The sequence below is a fragment of the Gavia stellata genome, chromosome 3 (genome assembly GCF_030936135.1).
Source record: "Gavia stellata isolate bGavSte3 chromosome 3, bGavSte3.hap2, whole genome shotgun sequence".
NCBI classification, from domain to species: Eukaryota; Metazoa; Chordata; class Aves; order Gaviiformes; family Gaviidae; genus Gavia; species Gavia stellata.
Window position 1 is genome coordinate 86,710,987 of NC_082596.1, and position 21,904 is coordinate 86,732,890.

The following is a 21,904-nucleotide window of genomic DNA, read 5'->3' on the forward strand; positions in this document are numbered from 1 at the left end:
TCTCTTCAACATGACACCTGTAGGAAGTAGTACTTTTGAGCAAGCAAATAGGTCTATAACTTGATCCTCTACCTTTGAGCACAAGCACTTCAGACTGTGTTAAATGTATGGAGAATACTGCAGCATAGAAGTACTAGCAGTTGGCTGTGATGTCATCGGAGAAATTTCATGTTCTCTTCAAGCCTGGAATTGATGGCCAGAACAGGCAGGCAAGCATCAACATAGTTGTAAAAACTGGTTTATTTCTTAAAAATAAATACAAAAATATAAATATAAAACATTGGCAGATAGAATTTGATGAAATGAAGTTGCACAAACTTTTCTTTTAAACCAGCTGCATATTACACTTATTAACACCACGTGTACATTGTGTTTTAATTTTAATGTACAGAACAGGACATACTGGATTTTTTCTTCTTTGCCATCTTAAAAGCTGCACTTGCAAGGATAGGACATGTATCTAACAGAAGCGGCTTGTACATGAGGTTGCTTAAGGGATTATCACCCTGTTCAAATTTCTGAAGGTAAGATATTTTTTATTTTACTTACTAAAATGGACAACACTGAATTTCCATAGCTTTGGCTCTTGGAAGGTGATTAAATAAAATGCTGTATATATTCCAAGTGGCATCCTACTAGAAAGAATGAATGACAGTAATGGACAAATTTAACACAAATTTTAAAAGGAAATCATTGTGCTGAGTGGCAGGAGAATTTTCCTGAATGTTAAATACTGTTGAGTGCAGAAGGTGTCTGTAAAATTACTTCCGCTCAAAGGAAAAAAAAAGTAGCCTACTGTAGGTTAAGAAGTGTCTTTATCACTTTCTCCTCCACCATACATTTCAGCTAGCTTATTAAACCGAGGGCCCCATTCTCGGAGGTAATCATAGTTTTGGTCTCCTTCGGTAGTACCCGACTCCAAGGAGCTCAAGGATTCAGCTATTGAATCATTTCCTTCATAGGCATAGGTTGCAAGCGAGTCATACGGTGGTGCAGAAGGATCGCTATCATGCTCTTTTAGCCTTTGGTTAATGAAATCTCGGACATCTGTGTTATCTGGTGCTGAAGGAGTCCTCCGTGGTACAAATAACGTTTCAGGGATAATGTCTCGTCGAAGCTTCTTGTCTTCAATAGCTGCAGGATTCCTCAGCGTGCCAATATCAAAGGCTTGGGTGTCTTCCTCTCCACCGCCTTCATCATTGTAACTCACAATGTTGTCTCTGATGTCCTCTTTAGAGAGGATCAAAGGCTCTTTCTTTCGTTGCCTCTTCAGAGCAGCAAACAGCACCACTATAACTTAAAGAGAGAAACAAAGAATGGGTAAAGATCTCACTTAACAATTTCTTAGTAGTAAATCCACCAGGTACAAAAGCTTTATTTGAGCTACATTTCAGCAGTTCGTTTCTGTCTGATAAATGGATAAACATCTCTATCTGTATTACGGTAGCACTGTAAGGTCTATATCAAGATGTGCTATTTTGCACACACATTGTGTGCTCTGCTTTACAGAACCATGAGCTTGTCTACATGCTCATTCTGTAACTTGAGTGAGTTTTAAAATAATCAGGTCTATTCCAAAGATCTTTTCCCCTTTTTAAGCTCAAAGTATACTGTTAAAAACTGATTTTGAGGTGACTTATAGATCATTAAGTGATATTCTGAAAAACTCAAACTGGAGGTTTTACAAAATTTACATCTTTTTTTTTATTACAGCACAGAAACGTCTGGATAGGCAGTGCTTTAATATAGTAAAAATACTATTTACTGGCATATTCTGTGTGAAATATATACTGCATGTTGACTTTAGATAGTTATTTAAATAAAAAAGAGACATTCCCTCAAAAAAAAATTAAAATGAAAGGCATGAAAGTGATTTTTGATTATGCTATTCCTCCTCTCTGATCTTCTTTTTTGGACAACTTAATGAAAGAAAAAAATAAGCTTCTGGCTGCACACTGATAGTTTTAACAGTCTGGGACTTGAATTCTTATTTGCAATGTCCAATTCCCAGACAAACAGGTTTTGCATTTTTTTTTCTTTTTGTTTTAAGTTGCAATTAAATTCTTCTTGCAAAATCCATGATCATTACTTTTACCAATCTGCATAGTTTTGTAAAATGTATCAGGCCTGAAGATTTTGTTCATGGCGGGAAAGATGCATTTCTTTTTCTTACCTAGCAAGATAATGATGCAGAGGAGAATGGCAACCAGTGCCCCTGTGCTGAGGCCAGCAGGGAGGAGCAAGGCCTCAGCGTTGCAGGACTGCATGTTCCCACGGCTGTCACAGGCACACACTCGAATGGTCAGCGTGCCAGTGCTGCTCTGGATCGGGTAGTCATTGTCTGATATCACCACTGGTAGAAGGTAAGTACTTATTTCATGTCGACTAAAGCCATTCCTTCTTGTCAAAATTCTGGCAGTGTTATCTAGATTGATTAAAATATACTGTTGTAGATTATATGAATATAAAAATATATCATTTATAGTACATGCAAACCATCATATTTTATATCACTGGTAGCATTTTGAAATTGTTTCTGAAATCATAGTGAACTCTCTCTTTTCCTAAAGATGTTTCCATTTGATCAGAAAGCTATTTATAGTTTTTTATGTACATCTGGCCTGCTCCTCTGTGCCTCTGCAGCACCTTCGATTGTGATTTGAAAAGGGGATTTCTCAAAGCTTAAAATGTTTTGTAGACTAATGCATGCAGTGCATGACATACATAGTTCCAGTTCAGGGCTAAAGCCCTGAAATGAAGTGGCCAACTGAGAAAAAATAACATTCCACTTCACGCTGTTCAACAAGCACGCTGTTTTGAAAGATTCTTTCTATGGATCTTCTGTGATAACACCCACAGGAATGCTCTCTGTAAACTCAGTAAGAGATTTTCCACACCAAAACACTTTCAACATACTGTAGAACAATGAATTATGTACCTTAGCACATGGAGTAGATTTTTTTGGGAAAAATTGTCTTAGGAATTCAGAAAATGTGAAAGACAGTAGGTATTCCTGCACAGTTTTGAGAAGTGAATTTACTAAACTGTGTTTGTAGCAGACAAATCTTAGCTGTATGCAGTATACTTCAGCATCAAAAGCTGTTCACCGAGACGCTGGAGGGAAGGGAAGGAAAGAAAGGGAAGGAATGAATAACAGGGAGAGATTATTTACTTCTGTTGTTAGGGTCACAACACTAGAGTGGTAGCCAACACTAGAGTTGCTAACTTTTTAGTCCAAAAGAGAGAAAATACAGATTTAGTTTCCATTAGAAGGAAAAATTAATTTTCATCATACATGTGGATCTCTTGAGGTAGGTGGTTAGCTATCTTGCCAGCCAACTTCAGGCTGAATTAAAATAACCCATGTGCAAAAAGAAATAAAATACTTACAGATAGAAAAGAAATAACAAGATCTATACTTCTATATACTCAGGACCTAGTCACCACAATATAATCTTTGTTTAAAATATTAAATGATATATTTCTTTCATAGCCTCTATGATGTGAAACACAAAATCTTCCGTTATTGCATCTCTTCATCAGTATTGGGTATGCTATTTGTTTTCACTCAACGTCAAAAACTATGTGTCTGACGGATCTTTAAATACCTCTGCTGCTGGGGATTTTATAAGGTACCCAAACAATTTTATTTAAATTCTTCACTTTCACTACTGTTAGAATTTTTTTCTCTGTTTAACCTAAAATTCCTCACGTTGTTTACAGTCTATTACTTCCTGAAATCTTCATCAGGAAAAGAGGATTATTCCCACTGCCTTTACGCCTTTAACACATTTGAAGGCTGGTACCATGTCTCCCCTCATTTATTTCTTCTGCAATCTAGAGCCCTCTCAGTTAGTCATACTGGTAATGAAGGCCAAAATGGGTGCATAGTCCCCCTTCCCCAAGAGAATCTTCTGAAAATTTTCTCTGATAAAGAAAGATTGACAAAGGATCAAAAGAAAAGCCAAAGTGGCTATGTGCTCAGAGCCGTTATTTTCATTAATGGTCAGAAAGAAGCAAAACAGAAGATCAGAGGAGTCAAAGCTATATGACAGAAGGCTAAAGTGAAAAATCTGAACTTGTCAGCTGAAGCCATTTTTTAAACCTTTTTTTTCTCCTTCAGTCAAGCATTTCATCTGGCTCCTCATCCCAAACCAACACTTTTATTGATTTTCTTTATAATTTGTTTTATCCCATTTTTGCCATAATTTTTGCCTCTGTTACACAGATGAAAATGCAGAAGTCCTAAACCACAAACATTCAGGTAAAATTATTATTCTTGCTAGCAGCCTCTTCAAAGGCTTCTCTACATATTGATAGACATCAAAAGCAAATATACTTCGGGAATGTATGCCAGGCAGCAAAGATAAAACTCCTTCCCTGGAACAGGTGTGAATTTTACCTTCATTATCCTGAACAGTGAAGTTAGGGTTAACAGCAGCTAAACTGAAGAAAAATTTTTGTCCACCAAGAGGGTCATCTTTGTCTACTGCACTTATGGTTTGAATAAGCTGCAGGAAAAAAACAAGCAAACAAACAACAAAAAACCCAAATGCAACTAGGTTTTTGATACAGCTGTCTGATTACTTTAAGTAGACTAGAAATGTTAAGACAACTTCATATTCAAACTATAAACATATTGACTTAATACTGTATCTGTAGAACATATTAACTGAACAATTGTTAAACAAGCATATCATCCAAGCTTTTCCAACAAGAGCATCCATACATGTTTCATGTTGTGGTACAGGTACACATGTAAAATGGCCAGCTTCTACCTTAGTCCTCCTCTACTTCTTTTTTTCAATACATATTTATGTATTTTTGTAACTACAAAGAGGATTAAACTTGCCAAAATAGCTTTATCTTTAGCCTAGGCCATTTGTATTCTTCATGTCTGATCCATCATTTTAAATTCAAATCAACATCTAAGACAGAAATTCAGAGGATATTTTTGTGATAAAATAGTATTTTATCAAACAGATATTTCTGATAGGGAAGTTAAAGTTTCAAATTAAATTTCAAAATAAAACCATTTGTTTCTAAGCCAAGATTTTTCTATTTATTAGTATAACAAAATACACCAGTAAGATTCCTGAGATGAAAAATGCCAGTTAGATCATATATATATATATATATATATTTATTTCAACTCTTTCAAAAGATTGTAGCATACTCTAGAGATGTACCACGTCAGAGGGGGATGAGAATCTGGTGTCAAAATTCTCAGAGTAAGCTGTATCAGGTCAGTTCAATACTTGGATTGAGTGCTTTCTGCAATGCCTACCAAAACATTTGGGTATTTTTGGGGGAAGTAATGGCAAGCCTTTTATCAACATTTGTTTATCTGTCAGGTAAATGAATGTGTGGCTTTTTTTCACTGACTTTTCTACACATAAGGGTGGCAAAATGTCGTTTCCCAAACAAAATACAATTTTTGACATCTTTATTGCTTTATTTCAGAGTGGTTTTTTATACTGTAGCAGTAAAAAATGTACCTATGGCTGAATTTTTGTGCATGCATGCATGAATGTTCAGTTATGTTATTATGTCTAACTTACAAAAATAGGTTTATCTTTAGCTTAGGTTGTTTTTATTCTTCATTTCTGATCCATCATTTTAAATTGCAGTGTTTTTTCAAGCATGTAATTAAATCTAATTTTTGACACTACTCCTTCCCTGTGGCATACTTGTTAAACCATGTTTGTTTTTCCTCTTCCAGTTCTTCCAAACACAGCCATTGCTCTTCATATCACAGCTTTTATCAGGACTGATCATCTTTAACATCAACAATTGCAATGTACTCCTGTTTGCCTTAACAAATGCGTGATTAACTTCCAATTTCTCTCTTGTCCATCCAGAATACAGCAACAAATTTCTTCATGAGACAAGGATTGGATTTCTTTTAATACAGCAGCTTGCTTTCTCAACTGGAGTTTTGTCTTTCTCTAAATTTGTTTTCTCACATAAACCTCCAATAACTTACTGGATGAACAAAATAGATAATACAAGCATAGTATATTATTTGTTTTTAAAGAATGAAACTCTAACTATTTAGTGATAATTATCAAATAAATCTTTAGAGATTTTTGCAAAATGAAGTCAAGAAAACACTAGTCCATTTTACTTCACAAGCGGAGATCATGAAGGCAGTCAGTTGGTGTAAAATTGATGATCATAGTGAAACAATGTGTTTAGATACATTGTCAGGGGTTGAATGCTTATGGGCAGGGATGAGGGGGAAGGCCAACAAGGCAGATATCCTGCTGGGGGTCTGTTATAGACCACCCGACCAGGGCGTAGAAGCTGATGAAGTGTTCTACAAGCGACTGGCAGAAGTCTCACAGTCGCAAGCCCTTGCTCTTGTGGGGGACTTCAACTTACCGGATGTCTGCTGGAAGTACAACACAACTAAGAGGAAACAGTCCCAGAGGTTCCTCGAGTGTGTCGAAGATAACTTCCTGACGCAGCTGGTAAGCGAGCCTACAAGGGAAGGTGCCCTGCTTGACCTGCTGTTTACGAACAGAGAGGGTCTGGTGGGAGAAGTGAAGGTCGGAGGCCGTCTTGGGCTTAGCGACTATGATATGATAGAGTTTTCAATATTTAGCCAAGTAAGGAGGCGGGTGAGCAATACCGTTACCATGGACTTCCAGAGGGCAGACTTTGCCCTGTTCAGGACACTGGTCGGGAGGGTCCCTTGGGAGACGGTCCTGAAGGGCAAAGGGGCCCAGGAAGGCTGGACCCTCTTCAAGAAGGAAATCTTGAAGGCGCAGGAGCAGGCAGTGCCCATGTGCCGTAAGAAGAGCCGGCGGGGAAGACGACCGGCCTGGCTGAACAAGGAGCTTATGCTGAGGCTTGGGGAAAAAAAGAGAACTTACCACCTCTGGAAAAAGGGGCAGGCAAGTGAAGAAGAATACAAGGACCTCGTTAGGTCATGCAGGGAGGGAATTAGGAAGGCGAAAGCCCAGCTAGAGGTCAACCTGGCCACGGTCGTGAGGGACAACAAAAAAAGCTTCTATAAATACATTAACAACAAAAAGAGGGCCAAGGAGGATCTCCATCCTCTACTGGATGCGGCGGGGAACATTGTCACAAAGGATGAGGAAAAGGCTGAGGTACTTAATGCCTTCTTTGCCTCACTCTTTAACAGCCACACCAGGTACCCTCAGGGTATCCGTCCCCCTGAGCTGGATGACAGGGATGGAGGGCAAAATAGGCTCCCCATGATCCAGGAGGAAGCAGTTAACGACATGCTATGCCACCTGGACACTCATAAGTCTATGGGGCCTGATGGCATCCACCCAAGGGTGCTGAGGGAGCTGGCAGAGGAGCTTGCCAAGCCGCTCTCCATCATTTATCAACAGTCCTGGTCAACGGGGGAGGTCCCGGATGACTGGAGGCTTGCCAACGTGACGCCCATCTACAAGAAGGGTCGGAAGGAGGATCCGGGGAACTACAGGCCTGTCAGCCTGACCTCGGTGCCGGGGAAGGTTATGGAGAGGCTCATCTTGAGGGCGCTCACGGGACACGTGCAGGATAACCAAGGGATCAGGCCAAGCCAGCACGGGTTCATGAAAGGCAGGTCCTGCTTGACCAACCTGATCTCATTCTATGACCAGGTGACCCGCCTAGTGGATGAGGGGAAGGCTGTTGATGTTGTCTACCTGGACTTCAGCAAAGCCTTTGACACTGTTCCCCACAGTATTCTCCTAGAGAAGCTGGCGGCCCGTGGTTTAGACAGGTACACTCTTCACTGGGTAAAAAACTGGCTGGATGGCCGAGCCCAGAGGGTTGTGGTGAATGGGGTGAAATCCAGCTGGCGGCCGGTCACAAGCGGAGTCCCCCAGGGCTCAGTTTTGGGACCGGTCTTGTTTAATGTCTTCATTGATGATCTGGATGAGGGGATAGAGTGCTCCCTCAGCAAGTTTGCAGACGACACCAAGTTGGGAGGGAGTGTTGATCTGCTTGAGGGTAGGAAGGCTCTGCAGAGGGATCTGGACAGGCTGGATCAATGGGCTGAGGCCAACCGGATGAAGTTCAATAAGGCCAAGTGCCGGGTTCTACACTTCGGCCACAACAACCCCAGGCAACGCTACAGGCTTGGGGATGAGTGGCTGGAAAGTTCCCCTGCAGAAAAGGACCTGGGGGTGTTGATTGACAGCCGGCTGAATATGAGCCAGCAGTGTGCCCAGGTGGCCAAGAAGGCCAACGGCATCCTGGCTTGTATCAGAAACGGTGTGGCCAGCAGGAGCAGGGAGGTGATCATGCCTCTGTACTCGGCTCTGGTGAGGCCGCACCTCCAATACTGTGTTCAGTTTTGGGCCCCTCACTACAAGAAGGACATTGAGGTGCTGGAGTGTGTCCAGAGAAGGGCGACGAAGCTGGTGAGGGGTCTGGAACACAAGTCTTATGAGGAGCGGCTGAGGGAACTGGGGTTGTTTAGCCTGGAGAAGAGGAGGCTGAGGGGAGACCTTATCGCTCTCTACAACTACCTGAAAGGGGGTTGCAGAGAGGTGGGTGTTGGTCTCTTCTCCCAAGTGACTAGTGACAGGACTAGAGGAAATGGCCTCAAGTTGCGACAGGGGAGGTTCAGGCTAGACATTAGGAAAAAGTTCTTTACTGAGAGAGTGGTGAAACATTGGAATAGGCTGCCCAGGGAGGTGGTAGAGTCACCCTCCCTGGAGGTATTCAAGGAGCGTGTGGATGTGGCATTGTGGGATGTAGCTTGATGGACATGGTGCTGTGTGGTGTTGGGTGGGTTGTGGCTTATTATTGTTGTTGTGTGGCGTGGGTTTTGTGGTTTTTTTTTTTTTTGGTGGGTTTTTTGGTGTTGTGGTTTTTTTTTTGCTTTTTTTTTTTTTTTTTTTTTTTTTTTTTTTAAGGTTGGACTCGATGATCTTACAGGTCTTTTCCAACCATACTGATTCTGTGATTCTGTGATTTACAGCACCTCTAAATTAAATTGTAAAATACATCACAAACAAAAGCATGATTTGTTTTGCTATTCTCAATTAGAACCTAAACTTTTAAGATACTTATAAATTTTTTTGCAAATGAGGATATTACTGGAAATTCACATGGGAAGTGCATTTCTAGCTCCTTTTCAAATGAGGCCATGTACACATTCTAATAGAGCAAGTACTCGTCATCTCCTGTGTGATCCTGGAAAGTTCTCCTTGGAACATCACTGGTGCACTCGAGTTCCTCCTGTATGTCATCACAAGGAACATGCTATTCACCAGATTGAAAGCTCAGTGTGGATGTATTTAGAGTTGGCCTTTGGTCTTTGGAGGGAGCAGCATCTTCCTGTTAGCTTTCTGAGGCACTGCATGAACTTTTGTGCTCTTTCAAGGCCCGTACATGAAGCAAGTTTCAGAAAACACGTGGATACAATATACAAATGAGGAAGGGGGAAAGCAGATTCCTTCTGCATTGCTGGGAAGCATTAAAAGTTCAGCTGTAGGCCATAGTCAATGATACAGGTTGTTTTGGTGATTTCTTTATTTCTTTGCTGCCTACTCCATCTCTCTTGCAGACAATTATAGTAGAAACACAGGTTTGGATGTCCTAAATAGGACATATTTGACTTGCTGATTGTTGATTTGAGCAAAAAGAGTTATCACAACTTCTATTTGAGAGTAAGCCGAGGTCTGGAATCCTTCTCAGCTGCATTTTTTTTTTTTTTTTTTGTCAAAATAGCTCTGTTGTACTTGTTTCCTCCACTCTCCTCTATTTTACCAGTTGTGATCTAAATGAAAATGAGGAAGCACTGAGGATCTCAGCGTGGCACAGGGAATTTTGTTCTTACAATTTTTTCAGATTAGCCATTTGGACTCTAAGGATCCTGCCTCTTCTCCAAGACTTGTCTAATCAAGACTTGGGTTGGAGTCAGACCTTTCCACTCCATAGTATTTGTATCAGACAGTTCTTTGTGTTTGACTCTTCCTTTTGTTCCCTAGTGCAAGCAATTGCAACATGTGACGAAGTATTTCCTAAGACTGAATCACTATATTATCTTCCGGACTTTCCGTGTATTGTGCTTGCTGCTCCATGTCTTGTTGCTCTAGCATTCCAGTCTTAGCTATCTTGGGGCACCTTATGGATCTCATGAAAGTGGGTCTTTGTTCACTCAAATTTTTAATTATTTTCACAAATCTAACCACTTTAAGCAGACTGTACCACAGTCTGACAGGTAAATCCAATGACTTTACAGTTTTTATCTGGTTATTATCCAGTTGTTTGTGGGCACAGAACTGATAGGAGTAATTAAGACTGTAACGAACCATGGGAGCTGTTTTGCATGAGCTTTGCCTTTTGCACAGTTGCTAGGCAGCCACTTGCAATACTATCTGTGTTTTGCCAAACCTGGATTTATTCTTGAAGCTTCAAGGACTCATAAAGCCTTCAGTATACTAGTTTTTAGCCATTGCTTGCTTGACTCTGAATCTCTGGGCCGTAGTGGATGGCAAGGTAACTACTTAGAGTCTCTTAAATATATACAAATCCACTTGAAGAAAAAAGAAACATTTCTAACTGGGTACACCTCTTTATTTGTAACCAATATGTACATTAGCAGCCTTTACCCTTTCTCAAGGGCTTTCAGATATAAACCTACAATTGAGAGGAATTGAAATGGCAGAATGTAAATTCTGCCTTATAGGTCATCTACCACCCAGTGTTACATTGTAAATATAGACAACGGGTATTGCAGATAATCTGCTACTGTTAATGTACATTCTTTTTATTTCTTAGTAAAACTGAACAATACTGAATCATTAAAGGTCTTATTCCTCAGTTTCTATACCATTTTGTATTATGTCTTTAAAAAATGTAATTAAACAAGCAGCAGTAACTATCCTTAAGTCTCATTAGAAAATCCTGTTTGGTTATAAGGGACCCTCTGAAAGAGGAAGTAAATATGATTAACTTCTACTCTCCCCTTGCCTTTCCATGAGAAACCGATTTAGCAAACCAGACTTTTAGAAAGTGACAGACTACCAGGAAATAGCTATTTGTCTGAAGAAGTTTAGAAGTTATCAATACTATTCCAAAAATGGAAATCTGGGAAGTCTTTTTTTTTTGCCTGGAATTGTCATAAAATTATTCTCCATAGCCTTTGTAGCTAAAGCATCTATATTGGTAATTATACTGACACAAAACAGTATTAATAATCTAAGGGAGTTTTTACATGATGCAATGTACATGAGTATGTATATGATACTTGCACAAACTTATTTAATGTTGGAATTTTGATGACAGGCAAGCCTAGTTAGTATTCCATTGCTCCAGGCAATGCATTCAAATGCATAAGTTAGTCTTAGTCCTTCTTTGTTCTGGTTCACTCCCATGGGACAGGGCATGGGGGAGAACTTTTGGTCTACGTTAAAAAAACCCACAAACAGAAGTTGAAAGCATTATATTGCATGTTTTGCATACTATTTCCTGATGATATTAGTAACTATATTAATGTGATACGGCCTGTTTTACACATGGTTTCACACAGTGTTGTTTTTCCCTTAGACCAATGGGATACCCACATTACACCCACAGTAAGTTGCTTCTCACAGAATCACACACAGAATCACAGAATCATTAAGGTTGGAAAAGACCTTTAAGATCATGAAGTCTGACCATCAACCCAACACCACCATGCCCACTAAACCATGTCCCAAAGTGCCACGTCTAGCAATGCCAGAAAACACTGACAACTGCAGGGAAGCCAAGGATATTACTCTGTCTGAAAAGAGTAAGGAAATCAAGGGCTCCAAAGTAGACAAAGAGGGTTGTTAGCCACTAAAAAATGATGAAACAGTAGAAACGAGTTTGCTGTTTAGGCTGCTTATTGCAACACAATTCACCTTTGTGCTTGGTAGGTCCTCTTTGAGCATGCATTCTACCCACTGTTTAAGGAAATGTTTATTTTTTCTAAAACAGACTATATATTTGCTTTTAAATTCTGTGCAAAGAACAGAAAATATAATGTGCTATTAAGAAAAAAACCCACAACTATTTAGAAACCTAATATTGATTTGCATTATAAAAACTTTCTCTTACCAGAGTAAAACAAAGTAAAACTTTGAGAGTTCTTGAAAAAAAGTAAAGCAAGAAGAAAATTCTGATACTGCTAAAACCACTGGAAGATATAAGATCTATGGAAATATGCTGAAGTAACTAAAGTAAGAATAAAGAAATGGAAAAGGAAAAGAAAAAAATATTCAGGTAAATTGATAACAAATTGCAATATGACAAAAGAAATTAGGGAGATGCAAAAGACAAAGATAAAATAACACTTAGGGATCAAAGGATATGAGAAAGTTCTATAAAAAACATCTAAAAAGAAGGAGGGAAAATTGAATTCCTAGAAAACAGAACAGCAAAGAATTTAGTTTTTCAATAGATACACGTTTTAGTTATTTTTTCAATAAAAGGAATAATGATTAGAAAGATACCTGGTGAATATAATAAGGAAATTGCTGGAAATACAAAGATATCAAAAGCCATGTTTAAGCAAGGTTATGGTGGGACAAATATCCCTAAAAAAGTTTTTTATATGGGTCAAATGAGTTGATAAGAAGAGGAGCAACATAAAAAGAATTGATTCAAGAAACCTAGTGTGTTTATATCATCTATGCTGAATTAAGATATAGGAAAAAGAAAAAAGAATAAATCATTCATATTTTAAAATGTCATTGAAAGAGAATCCATGATGAGCTAGACTGATTTATATAACTTTGGAAAAAGGGAGTGGGCATGTATAGATTTGGTAAAATAAAGGGTAATAACAGCAAGATTGTAACAAGCATGCTTGGAGACCCAAACAGATGAAAACACAACTTTCCTCATTACTTTTGAGGCTTTGAAAGGTGGAGGGAACCATGCCGTCTACCTGCTTCCTACCTCTGGCTCAGGCAGGTAGTTCTTCAGAGAAAGGACGTGATCTTTGAAAGGACCAGAACATCACTGGGAACCCATGATGGTATAGGTCTCTCAATGCAAGGCCTATGTGACTTGGTATATGTTTGTTACTCAGTATTTTAAAATTTTATGTATATAGCCCCCCAGACACATATATACTTATATTAATTACATTGACCAGAGTAGGAGAAGATGGTGAATGGCCAAAGGGAAATAAAAGAAAACTAAACAGTTTCCCATTTAAACATCACAATACACTTGGGGCAGGTGCAGGTGCCCAGGTGCTGGAAGCAGCGGCGGGGGGGGGTCCGCAGGGGCACCCTCCGTGCGGAGCGGCCGTGCTGCCCCCTGCCGGACACAGCCGGTTCCCGCCGGCTCCAGCGGCCCCAGCGCAGGGCACAGCTGAGCCCCTCAGCCGCGGCGGGAAAGCCCCTGTGAGAAAGGGCGAAAGGCTGCCCGGCAGCCAGGGCTGAGGGAAGCGGGGTGAGAAACAGCCCTGCGAGCCCCGAGGGGAGGGCGGGAGGAGGGGAGGAGCAGCTCCAGGCGCCCCACCAGAGATCCCTGCGGCCCCGGGAGAGCCCCCGGTGGGGCAGGTGTTTCCCTGCAGCCCGTGGGAAGGCCCCAGGCTGGAGCAGGGAAAAGTGTGAGGAGGAAGGAGCGTCAGAGAGGAGCTGTTATGGACTGACCACAGCCCCCCATTCCCCATCCCCCTGCACTGCTGAGGGGGGAGGAAGTCGAGGAGTTGGGGATCACGGGGTGAAGGTGAGCCTGGGAAGAGTGGGAGATGAAGGGAAGGTGGTTTAGTTCTTTTGTCTTTGTTTCTCACCATCTTACCCTATTTTTAACTGGCAGTAAATTAAATTAATTTTCCCCAAGTTGAGTCTGTTTTGTGAGTGATGGTAATTGGTAAGTGATCTCCCTGTCTTCATCTCCACCCATTTTCTTTTTCATCTTATTTTCTCCCCTTGTCCTTTTGAGGAGGGAGGGAGTGGCTGGGTGGGTACCTGGCTGCTGTCCAGGTCAGCTCATGCCTTCTTTTCTTCAGGGAGGTCATTTACAAAGGGCCCTTCTTCTGACCATTACTATAGGAAAAGTGAATATGTAGAAAAAATATACTCAGCTTCCATGTAAAATCTCTCTAAAGTAGGACTGAGTTCTACTTTCTACACTGATTCCTGTATTTTACATTAGAGGATCTTTGGAGGCTGGCTGCTGAGCTGCCAGAGGTGTGGCAGCTGGGAGCTGACAAAACCAGTGGGAATCCATCTGCCCAGATGCCCACTTCCTGCCTCTTCCCACCTGGGAGTGGAGGACAGCTGAACTTCTTTGTGTACAGGACCACAGCAGTCTGAACATTACATGCCTTTCTTCCCCTCAGCTCCTACTGAGTGAACCTTGTATAGCCCACATGAATACCTGTGTCCCCTTTATGCCATCACACCAAGATTGTCCTCATTTTTGGGGGGATTGAAAGAACAACAGCCATCAAAATGGCATTCTGACACAGGTGCTGCTTGTTTGTAGCTCGAGCTTTTTGGAACAGGGTAATCCCATTGTTTGGAAGGTCATGGTACGATCTGACATCAACAGTAATAGCAAGCAGGAAAAAAAATCACAGGCCTTTTGAGTCACTCAGACCCCAAAAATCACATTTCATAAAAAGTACTCTCCCTCCCTCTCTTGCTATATACATGCATATATGTTTATGTGTGTATATATGTATACGCACATGTGCACACACACGTATGTAATATATAGTGTGTGTGTCTATAGATGTAAGTATATATATGTGTGTATATATACTTTATATATACTTCTAGATAAATAAATGAAAGTTTTAAGGGAAAATAAAACAACTGGAAAACTCTAATATTCATTAAAATGTTTGACAGTAGGACACAGGTAATATTTAAATGAATACCACAGAATTTGTGACTGATAAAGTATTGTAATAGTTTCAGTGATCTAATGGAAGATTTAAATTTCATCATGGATCAAACATAATTATGAAAACCTGAAAGGAAAGAAAAATAGCATAAATGTGGGAGGAACAAAACTTAGACAACCATGTTCAGTATGGATTGATTAGATTCAATCCCTCAGGACAGACTGAATTCCAAAATAACAAGCCTTGTTTATGATCTACCAGTAAGCAAGAAGAATATAATTACATTGAAATAGCTTATTCATGTTATCCTGTATTGCATTTTTTTCTCTTCCTGTGAATTGTTTTCTTTAAACAACCATTTGCAACTCAGATTTTTTAAAAAAATGTTATATACCTTTTAATAAACTTGGCACTTTTTTCTGATAAAGGAGACAATATTGAGCAATATAACAATTTAAATAAACATTTATGGATACATGCACTTATTTAGCTTCTCATTTATTAGTCATAAATTATTAGTGTGGCTTTTTTCAACTTTTTAACTGACAGCCTTTTCTGAATATAAACAGAAAACCAGCATAATGCCGAAATAATTTTTATATTTATTTTTAAATTATATTGACCTCAATATTCTAGATAGCTCAGAAAAATAGAGTTCCTCAAAATATGTTTACATGAAAATATAACTGGTCTATTAAGCATTTCCTGTATCCTTACAGCTAGCTACCCGGACAGAACAGATTCTAAAACCTCAAACAGAGTAAGATTTGTGGATTAATGCACTTCAATGTTTTTTACCCAGGAAATTTTCTGTGAAACTGGAAGAGGAAAACTCAGTGTTCTACTTTTCCAATTCTTAATCCATATCTCAGATTGAAAGTGATTAAAATATTATTTTAGCATTTATAGAAGACACTACAACTGTCAGAAATTCTAGATGTTTAGCCAGTGATTTCTATTTATCCAACAGCTTGAATTATCTTATCTCTTGTAGCAGACAAATGCCCTTGCTCAGTACCTTTAGATATTTTATGCATCATAGATTTGGGCCTTTAACCCTCTGTTCTAATTTCAAACTGATTTTGCTTTAGAAAGAAGAATGGCAACCTGAAGGTGAAATTTGTAATACAACCTGAATGTCATACTTGTAGGACTCAAACAGTTAAGACAAGCTGACACTTCTCCCACATTCTATTCAAAGGTGCTAAAATGATTGCACTGAGGTACTACTGCTACCATTGTAAAGGATTTGTTATTGGCCAACTGTGCTCTGGGACATGCTGTGCTGTAATAGGAAAACAGTTTTTTAACAGTTCTAATAAGCAGCTGCCTATTAGGAATCAGATATTAAGCACTGTAGTGATTTCACTTAAATTGAAGTACGCATTCTGTAGCCTCTAGGAGGCAAAACAAAATATTATGTTACCAGTTAAAAAAATGTATGTTTAGTATTTTCTTTTCAAAAGTTTTTGGTGTGATAATAAAAGATAGGCCTAACAATCACAAAAAAGGTGTGACAGATGTAGATGTCTGTAATCACCATCAGCATGGATTGAAATACATCCGAATTTTGCTATTTGAGAGTTATTGAAAATGCGGATCAAACTTTTTAGTAGCTACCTATAACATTTTGCTTCGCAAACATAACGGCAAAACTGATTATGGCCATGTCTCTTGGCTGTATCTAGTCAGGATTTAACAGTAGGGTTAGGTAAAGAAAAGTGGTAATTCACACACTGATACTGTTGTAATAATACATTGATATTTCACTCTAAGGCTCACCTACAGAGCTATTTTGTGTTCATTTTTAACATTTCAAAAGCTATTTTGGATATGATTTCTCCCAAGCAACAGGCAAGAATGATCTACAATTGAGTGCTGTAGCAAAACTGGATAGTGGAAAGTGTTTATCAAAGGCATACCTGTCCAGCTCTTGCATTTTCACATACAAATGTATCGTAGAATACAGCAAACTGTGGGGCATTGTCATTAACATCCAAAATTCTTACGTAGACAGGTACACGAGTAGTATCTTTGGGGTTGTCTGACAGGAGAACAAAGAAGAATAATGAGTTTCTTTTCCTACTAAAAGTCTTCTGTTTTCTTCCAATTTCATGAGCAATGGATGTGCAAGATTAGGTATGAAACTGGTCAAATTAGTGTACAAATTGATACCAGGTAAGAATCAGGCCTCTTGAAAAAAAAGGAGATGTTTTGCTTAAAGTAAAAAATAAATTAGACTATTGGTATCTAGTGAGTAATTAAGATTTTACATGAAAATAGGGGCTGCAACTGTTAATCAATCTATGCAAATATAGTATATGAAAAGTATGCCCATTACTATCATGATAAATTTGATTATTTGGTGGGCTCAAGAGTATTATTCTGCTATAAGGTTTTGATTTTAAATTTTAAAATTATTTGTGATCTGTTTCGTTCTATACAGAAAAGACATTATTGACTTTGTGCATACACATTTTGAAAATTTTTCAAGCCTGACATTCCTCTCGTGCCTTAATAAATAGGGAGAAATTTCAACAAAGCCAATGAAAATATCCAAAAAAGATCTGTTAAAGAATTTATTGGAATCAGAGTTTTTATGTTTAAATTGCTTTAAAAAATATGAACGCAGATTTTCAGACCTTAGGTTATGAAACAAGAATAGTAACCTCTCCCTTGCCAAAAGTCAAAACCCTAGTATTGTTTAGAGTGCCCTCTCATTAGTATAGGTTAATTCAGGAATACAAGTGTCCCTTTTCCCACTTGCTGATCTAGTTGCCATACCAAGAATCTGAAATAATGCCTCGGGAGTAAGAAAGTACAGCCATTTCTTGGAATTCTGCTGGCTGGTAGCTAAATACTATATGATTTTGCAACTGTAATGCAATAGGATTGTATTGTACTGTAATGCAATAGAGATGATTCAAAATTACTGATTTTTTTCCGCCCCTTTTAAGCTGTTTTAAATAAACATTTATTTAAAAGTAAACATTTAGGAGCAGTTGGCATTAGGTTCGCTTGTTATTAATAATACCTTCTCTACAGAGTGTGATGTGGATCTTTTTTGACATTCTGAATTGTTTAAAATGGCAGGTTTAGGACACTGTTTTTCATAGCCTTTTGCATTTTTATACTAATTTTCCAAAGGAGTTCTAGTCTTAACACTGCTGTCTCATTGTGTCATGTTTCACAGTTAATAGGTAATATTTTTAAAGATTTAAAGACCTAAATCTAATCCCCTCCTTCACTTCTTTCTCCAAAACTAATGAACTAATGTACCTCTTTGGAGAATGCTAGCTACTCCAACTATGTCCAGAACGTAAATTTGCTCAAAGTATCCTGACAAGGAAATAAGTTTAGCATTATGATATAAGCATAAAAGGATACCAAGTTTTTTCATTATATAAATACTTCTGAAAAGTATTCTTACAACATTGGACAACACTGTGAAGGATTGTAAGATCAGGACCATGCACCACAAGGAAAAAAAAGGTTTTTAAAAAAAAAGTACAGCTACTGGGTGTGCTCAGTACAACCAGCCTATTGCTCTGGACTACAGAAATGGGGACAGGCAGGCTAAGAGTGGTTAATTGGCAGGATGCGATGATCCATTTAGTTCTCTGCAGTGTAGTTCTTGCCAGCCATGCTTCACTGCTCATCAGCAATTTTTTCTTTTTTTGACTGATGTAGAATTAACCCTAAAAACCCAGTGTCTTTGAAAGCAAGTGATCCTCACTAGCTGATGTCAAAGATCAGACCTTTGTCCCTTAGAACATTTTTTGTTGGGCAATTAGAGTTAATCTCAATAAAGTAGCAGGTTTAGGAGGATCTCTGCTTTCCTCTTTGTACTTTTAATATGAAAATGCCTACAGAGAGCTGATTTAAGTAGTCCAGGAAATGCTACAGCTTAGGAATCAAATTGAACCTAACTTGTAAGACGTATTGATTCCAAGAGCTGTAGGAATAGATACCATAGGAAGAGACAATTAAATTATTTCTAAGGAAATGAAGAAAACGATAGAGACAAAACCATAGATTACCATCCTGAACTCTGCTACTTTAACAGCAAATCATGTCATTGTCCTCAAAGAAAAGGAAGAACACAGAATTACTCCAGTGTTATTATTTAATTGGGTAACACTTCAGAAGTAACTTGGATATCAAAGGTCAGTGGTGGAAGTAGGTGAGGAAAAAACAATGAGGAGACAGCTGTTGTTAGCTACACCCAATTTACTTTCCCAGAATATCTAGTAGAAAGGGGTGGGGGGAAAGGAAGGGAGCTTTTTTCTCATGAAGTCACAGCTGTAACTTTGCAGGCTAAGAAAAACTGAAAGGAAAAAAAGACCAAATTGGCTTACTGATCTCAGCTGCTATAACACTAAGATTGTGCCATTGCGATATCTCACGGTCTAGTGCCTTAGAAGTATAGATGGACCCATTTCCAGAATGAATATTAAATATCCTGTCAAGGTCAGTGTGACGATCCAGAGAAAACCTAAATATGATAAAAAAGAAAAAGTATTGTCAAAATGACAGAAAATGGAAGAAAGCATATGCTTCACAACAAGTCAATATAACTTTTAGGTTCTATATGTTACATTACAAAGGTTAGTTTTGAGAAGACGTATATTTAGTTTCTGTAAACAGTTACGAAAATTCTCAAGGTTAGTTCCATAGGAAGAGGAATAAAAATTGCAATAATTTCATAAATATGATACAATAGTGTAAAATTTGATTATCTGAGCTTTTATAGACTTACATGAGAATCATAAAAATTAAGTCAGAATTTCAATGTAATAATTAAAGAATTGTTTTAATCCTGAAAGGAAAATTGTCTTTGATGTACTGTTTCTTCAAACTGAGACTGACAGCTAATTCATGAGCTTTTCAAAAGTATTGTTATAAGCTTAGTTTCTACACTTTAAGATATACTAATTTACTAGAGATCAAGTTAAAAAAAATCTCTATAAAAATAAGTTCACATGCAGAACTTACACTTTCATGAATATAATGATGTTAAAGGACCTTCTATGTTGCTATAGTTGCTATACTTCTGCAGGCAAAACTACTAGCACAATATGGCAGAATGTCAAATGGCAGAATCAGAGAATTGCTCTTTTCTCCATTTTTTTAATAATTAACACTGCCTTCAAAGTTAGGATTGAACCTTTGATGTGGAATTAAATGTAGGATTTTGCAAAGTACAGAACATTTATCTAACTACCTGGCAGAATTGGGCCAAATTAAAAAAAAAACTCTGCTAGTACACTTGTACAGTACAATAGGAACAATTGTTCATGTTTCTATGGACTTTTATGAGTGATCTGAATGGTTAATCAAGGGTATGTGTTTTTATTTATAGTACTTAACTAAATTGAGCCAAATGAAAAAATGCTGTAATACGAAAACAATATCTATAACCTTTTGGTGGGTTTAGTTTGCTCACTCCACCACACACAATAACATAAATATGTAAAACAAATAAAACCTCAACAGACAAGCTGACACCAAAATGAATTAAAAAAAAAGCCCAAAAAGAAATTAGAACAGCCAAAAAAGACTTCTGAAAGTATAGGAAAGACTTGCTCAAATTATTTTTTTTTCTACTAGCTGACTATAATAACTGTTAGAATTAAACAAAAAACTGCTATTTTTCAGAGAAATCTAATTAAGACTATTTGGTTTATATGATAAGCATTTGATTTTACTTCATCCATGGAAGGAGTTTTAATGAGGAAAAAAACTTATTTTGACAACACTCTAGCTAACAGTTTTTCAATAGGCAATAATCACTTCTCTAGCTAACAAGATCTATTCCACATTGTTTCATTGAAAATTCTATACCATTTGGTAATAGCCATGAGATAAGCACATACTTTTACCCCATCATATTGCTTCTAATGGCCTGCAATTGCTACCAAAATTATTATTTTCAGAAAATGCCTCCATAGTCATTGAACAGAAATAGAAATTAGTGCAACAGGAAGCTATTGGAACTCAATTTGTTGGAAGCCTGACTTATATAGAATTTTAATAAACAGAAACAAATATTTTAAAATAAACAGCTAAACAGAAAAAAAATTTAAAACTGAATAAATTCTACAACCTGAAGCTGTAATACTTCTTCTTCATATCATTATTAAAGTATTATACAACTGCCCTAATTTCAAAATACGCTAACTTTCGAAATACTTTAGTTTAAATGTTAGCTGTTCAATTCTGGGGTAAACACATAGTACTTTGTATTTAATATTGATATTGTAGGAAGTAAAAGCTTGTAAAAAATTATCCTAGGTAATTATTGTTTGAATGAATATAAAAGGTTGCTGTGGAAGTTGAGGAACAGAGCAAATACTAAAGAGAATTTGATCTATGCTATGCAAATTGTTTTAAACTTCTTGTCTTCCACTAGATAGCATTAAATGAAAGCAAAAAGAAATTACTGTACTATGAAGAGCATTATCACATACATCTTCGATTTTTTTCTTCAAGCGAACTAAATCTAGGTTCAACAGTCCCTTTCAATTTTTTAGAAATTTCTTTGCCCTGATTACTATTGGTTTGCTCCACCTGCCTCTTCTCAGTTATGTTCTATGTGAGAATGAAAGAAACATCAACAGGACATAGGAAAATTATATAAAATAATCTTTAGGTTCCTACTCTGTGTAGATAATAGTGATGAGGGAAATACCTGCCACAGTTCTTCAATTCATCAAGCTGTGTCAGAAACAAAATGAGCAAAAGCTTCAAGTTTGTTCTTTTTCCAGTCACGATTAAGAACATATAACTACTAAAATTGTCAGTTGTCTCATGCAATTAGAGTGGATAAAGATGCAATGCTAAGTTTTTTATATATATATAAATTTTAGAGGCTTGGTGTTATGTCCTGTTTTTTCCATACACACGAATCACCATAGGAGAAAATTAGATTCAGTTCAATTTCCTAATCCAGTTTTACCACCTGGGCCTCATTAAGAAGTATGTGGCAATTGACTTCAAAGCCAGTAAATAAAGTTCTTTTACCAGAATGTAATTTTGGTTCTTTGTTTGGTATTTCAGAAAACACACATACAACTTGGGCAGCGTTGTCTTACCTGTTTC

The 21,904-nt window shown here is 37.9% G+C and overlaps 1 protein-coding gene across 1 annotated transcript in view; it reads right to left on the minus strand.

The window, feature by feature from the left end:
• Nucleotides 1–802: 802 nt before the first annotated feature.
• The window catches only part of LOC104259843 (cadherin-10), a 64,813-nt gene continuing 43,711 nt past the window's right edge, over nucleotides 803–21,904 (minus strand). Inside the window, exons 7-11 of the mRNA XM_059815675.1 lie at nucleotides 19,162–19,298; nucleotides 16,726–16,847; nucleotides 4,403–4,511; nucleotides 2,174–2,425; nucleotides 803–1,296 (exon numbers count right to left, since the gene is read on the minus strand). Coding sequence (XP_059671658.1) covers nucleotides 803–1,296; nucleotides 2,174–2,425; nucleotides 4,403–4,511; nucleotides 16,726–16,847; nucleotides 19,162–19,298 — 1,114 coding nt within the window. The remainder of the gene's footprint in view (nucleotides 1,297–2,173; nucleotides 2,426–4,402; nucleotides 4,512–16,725; nucleotides 16,848–19,161; nucleotides 19,299–21,904) is intronic.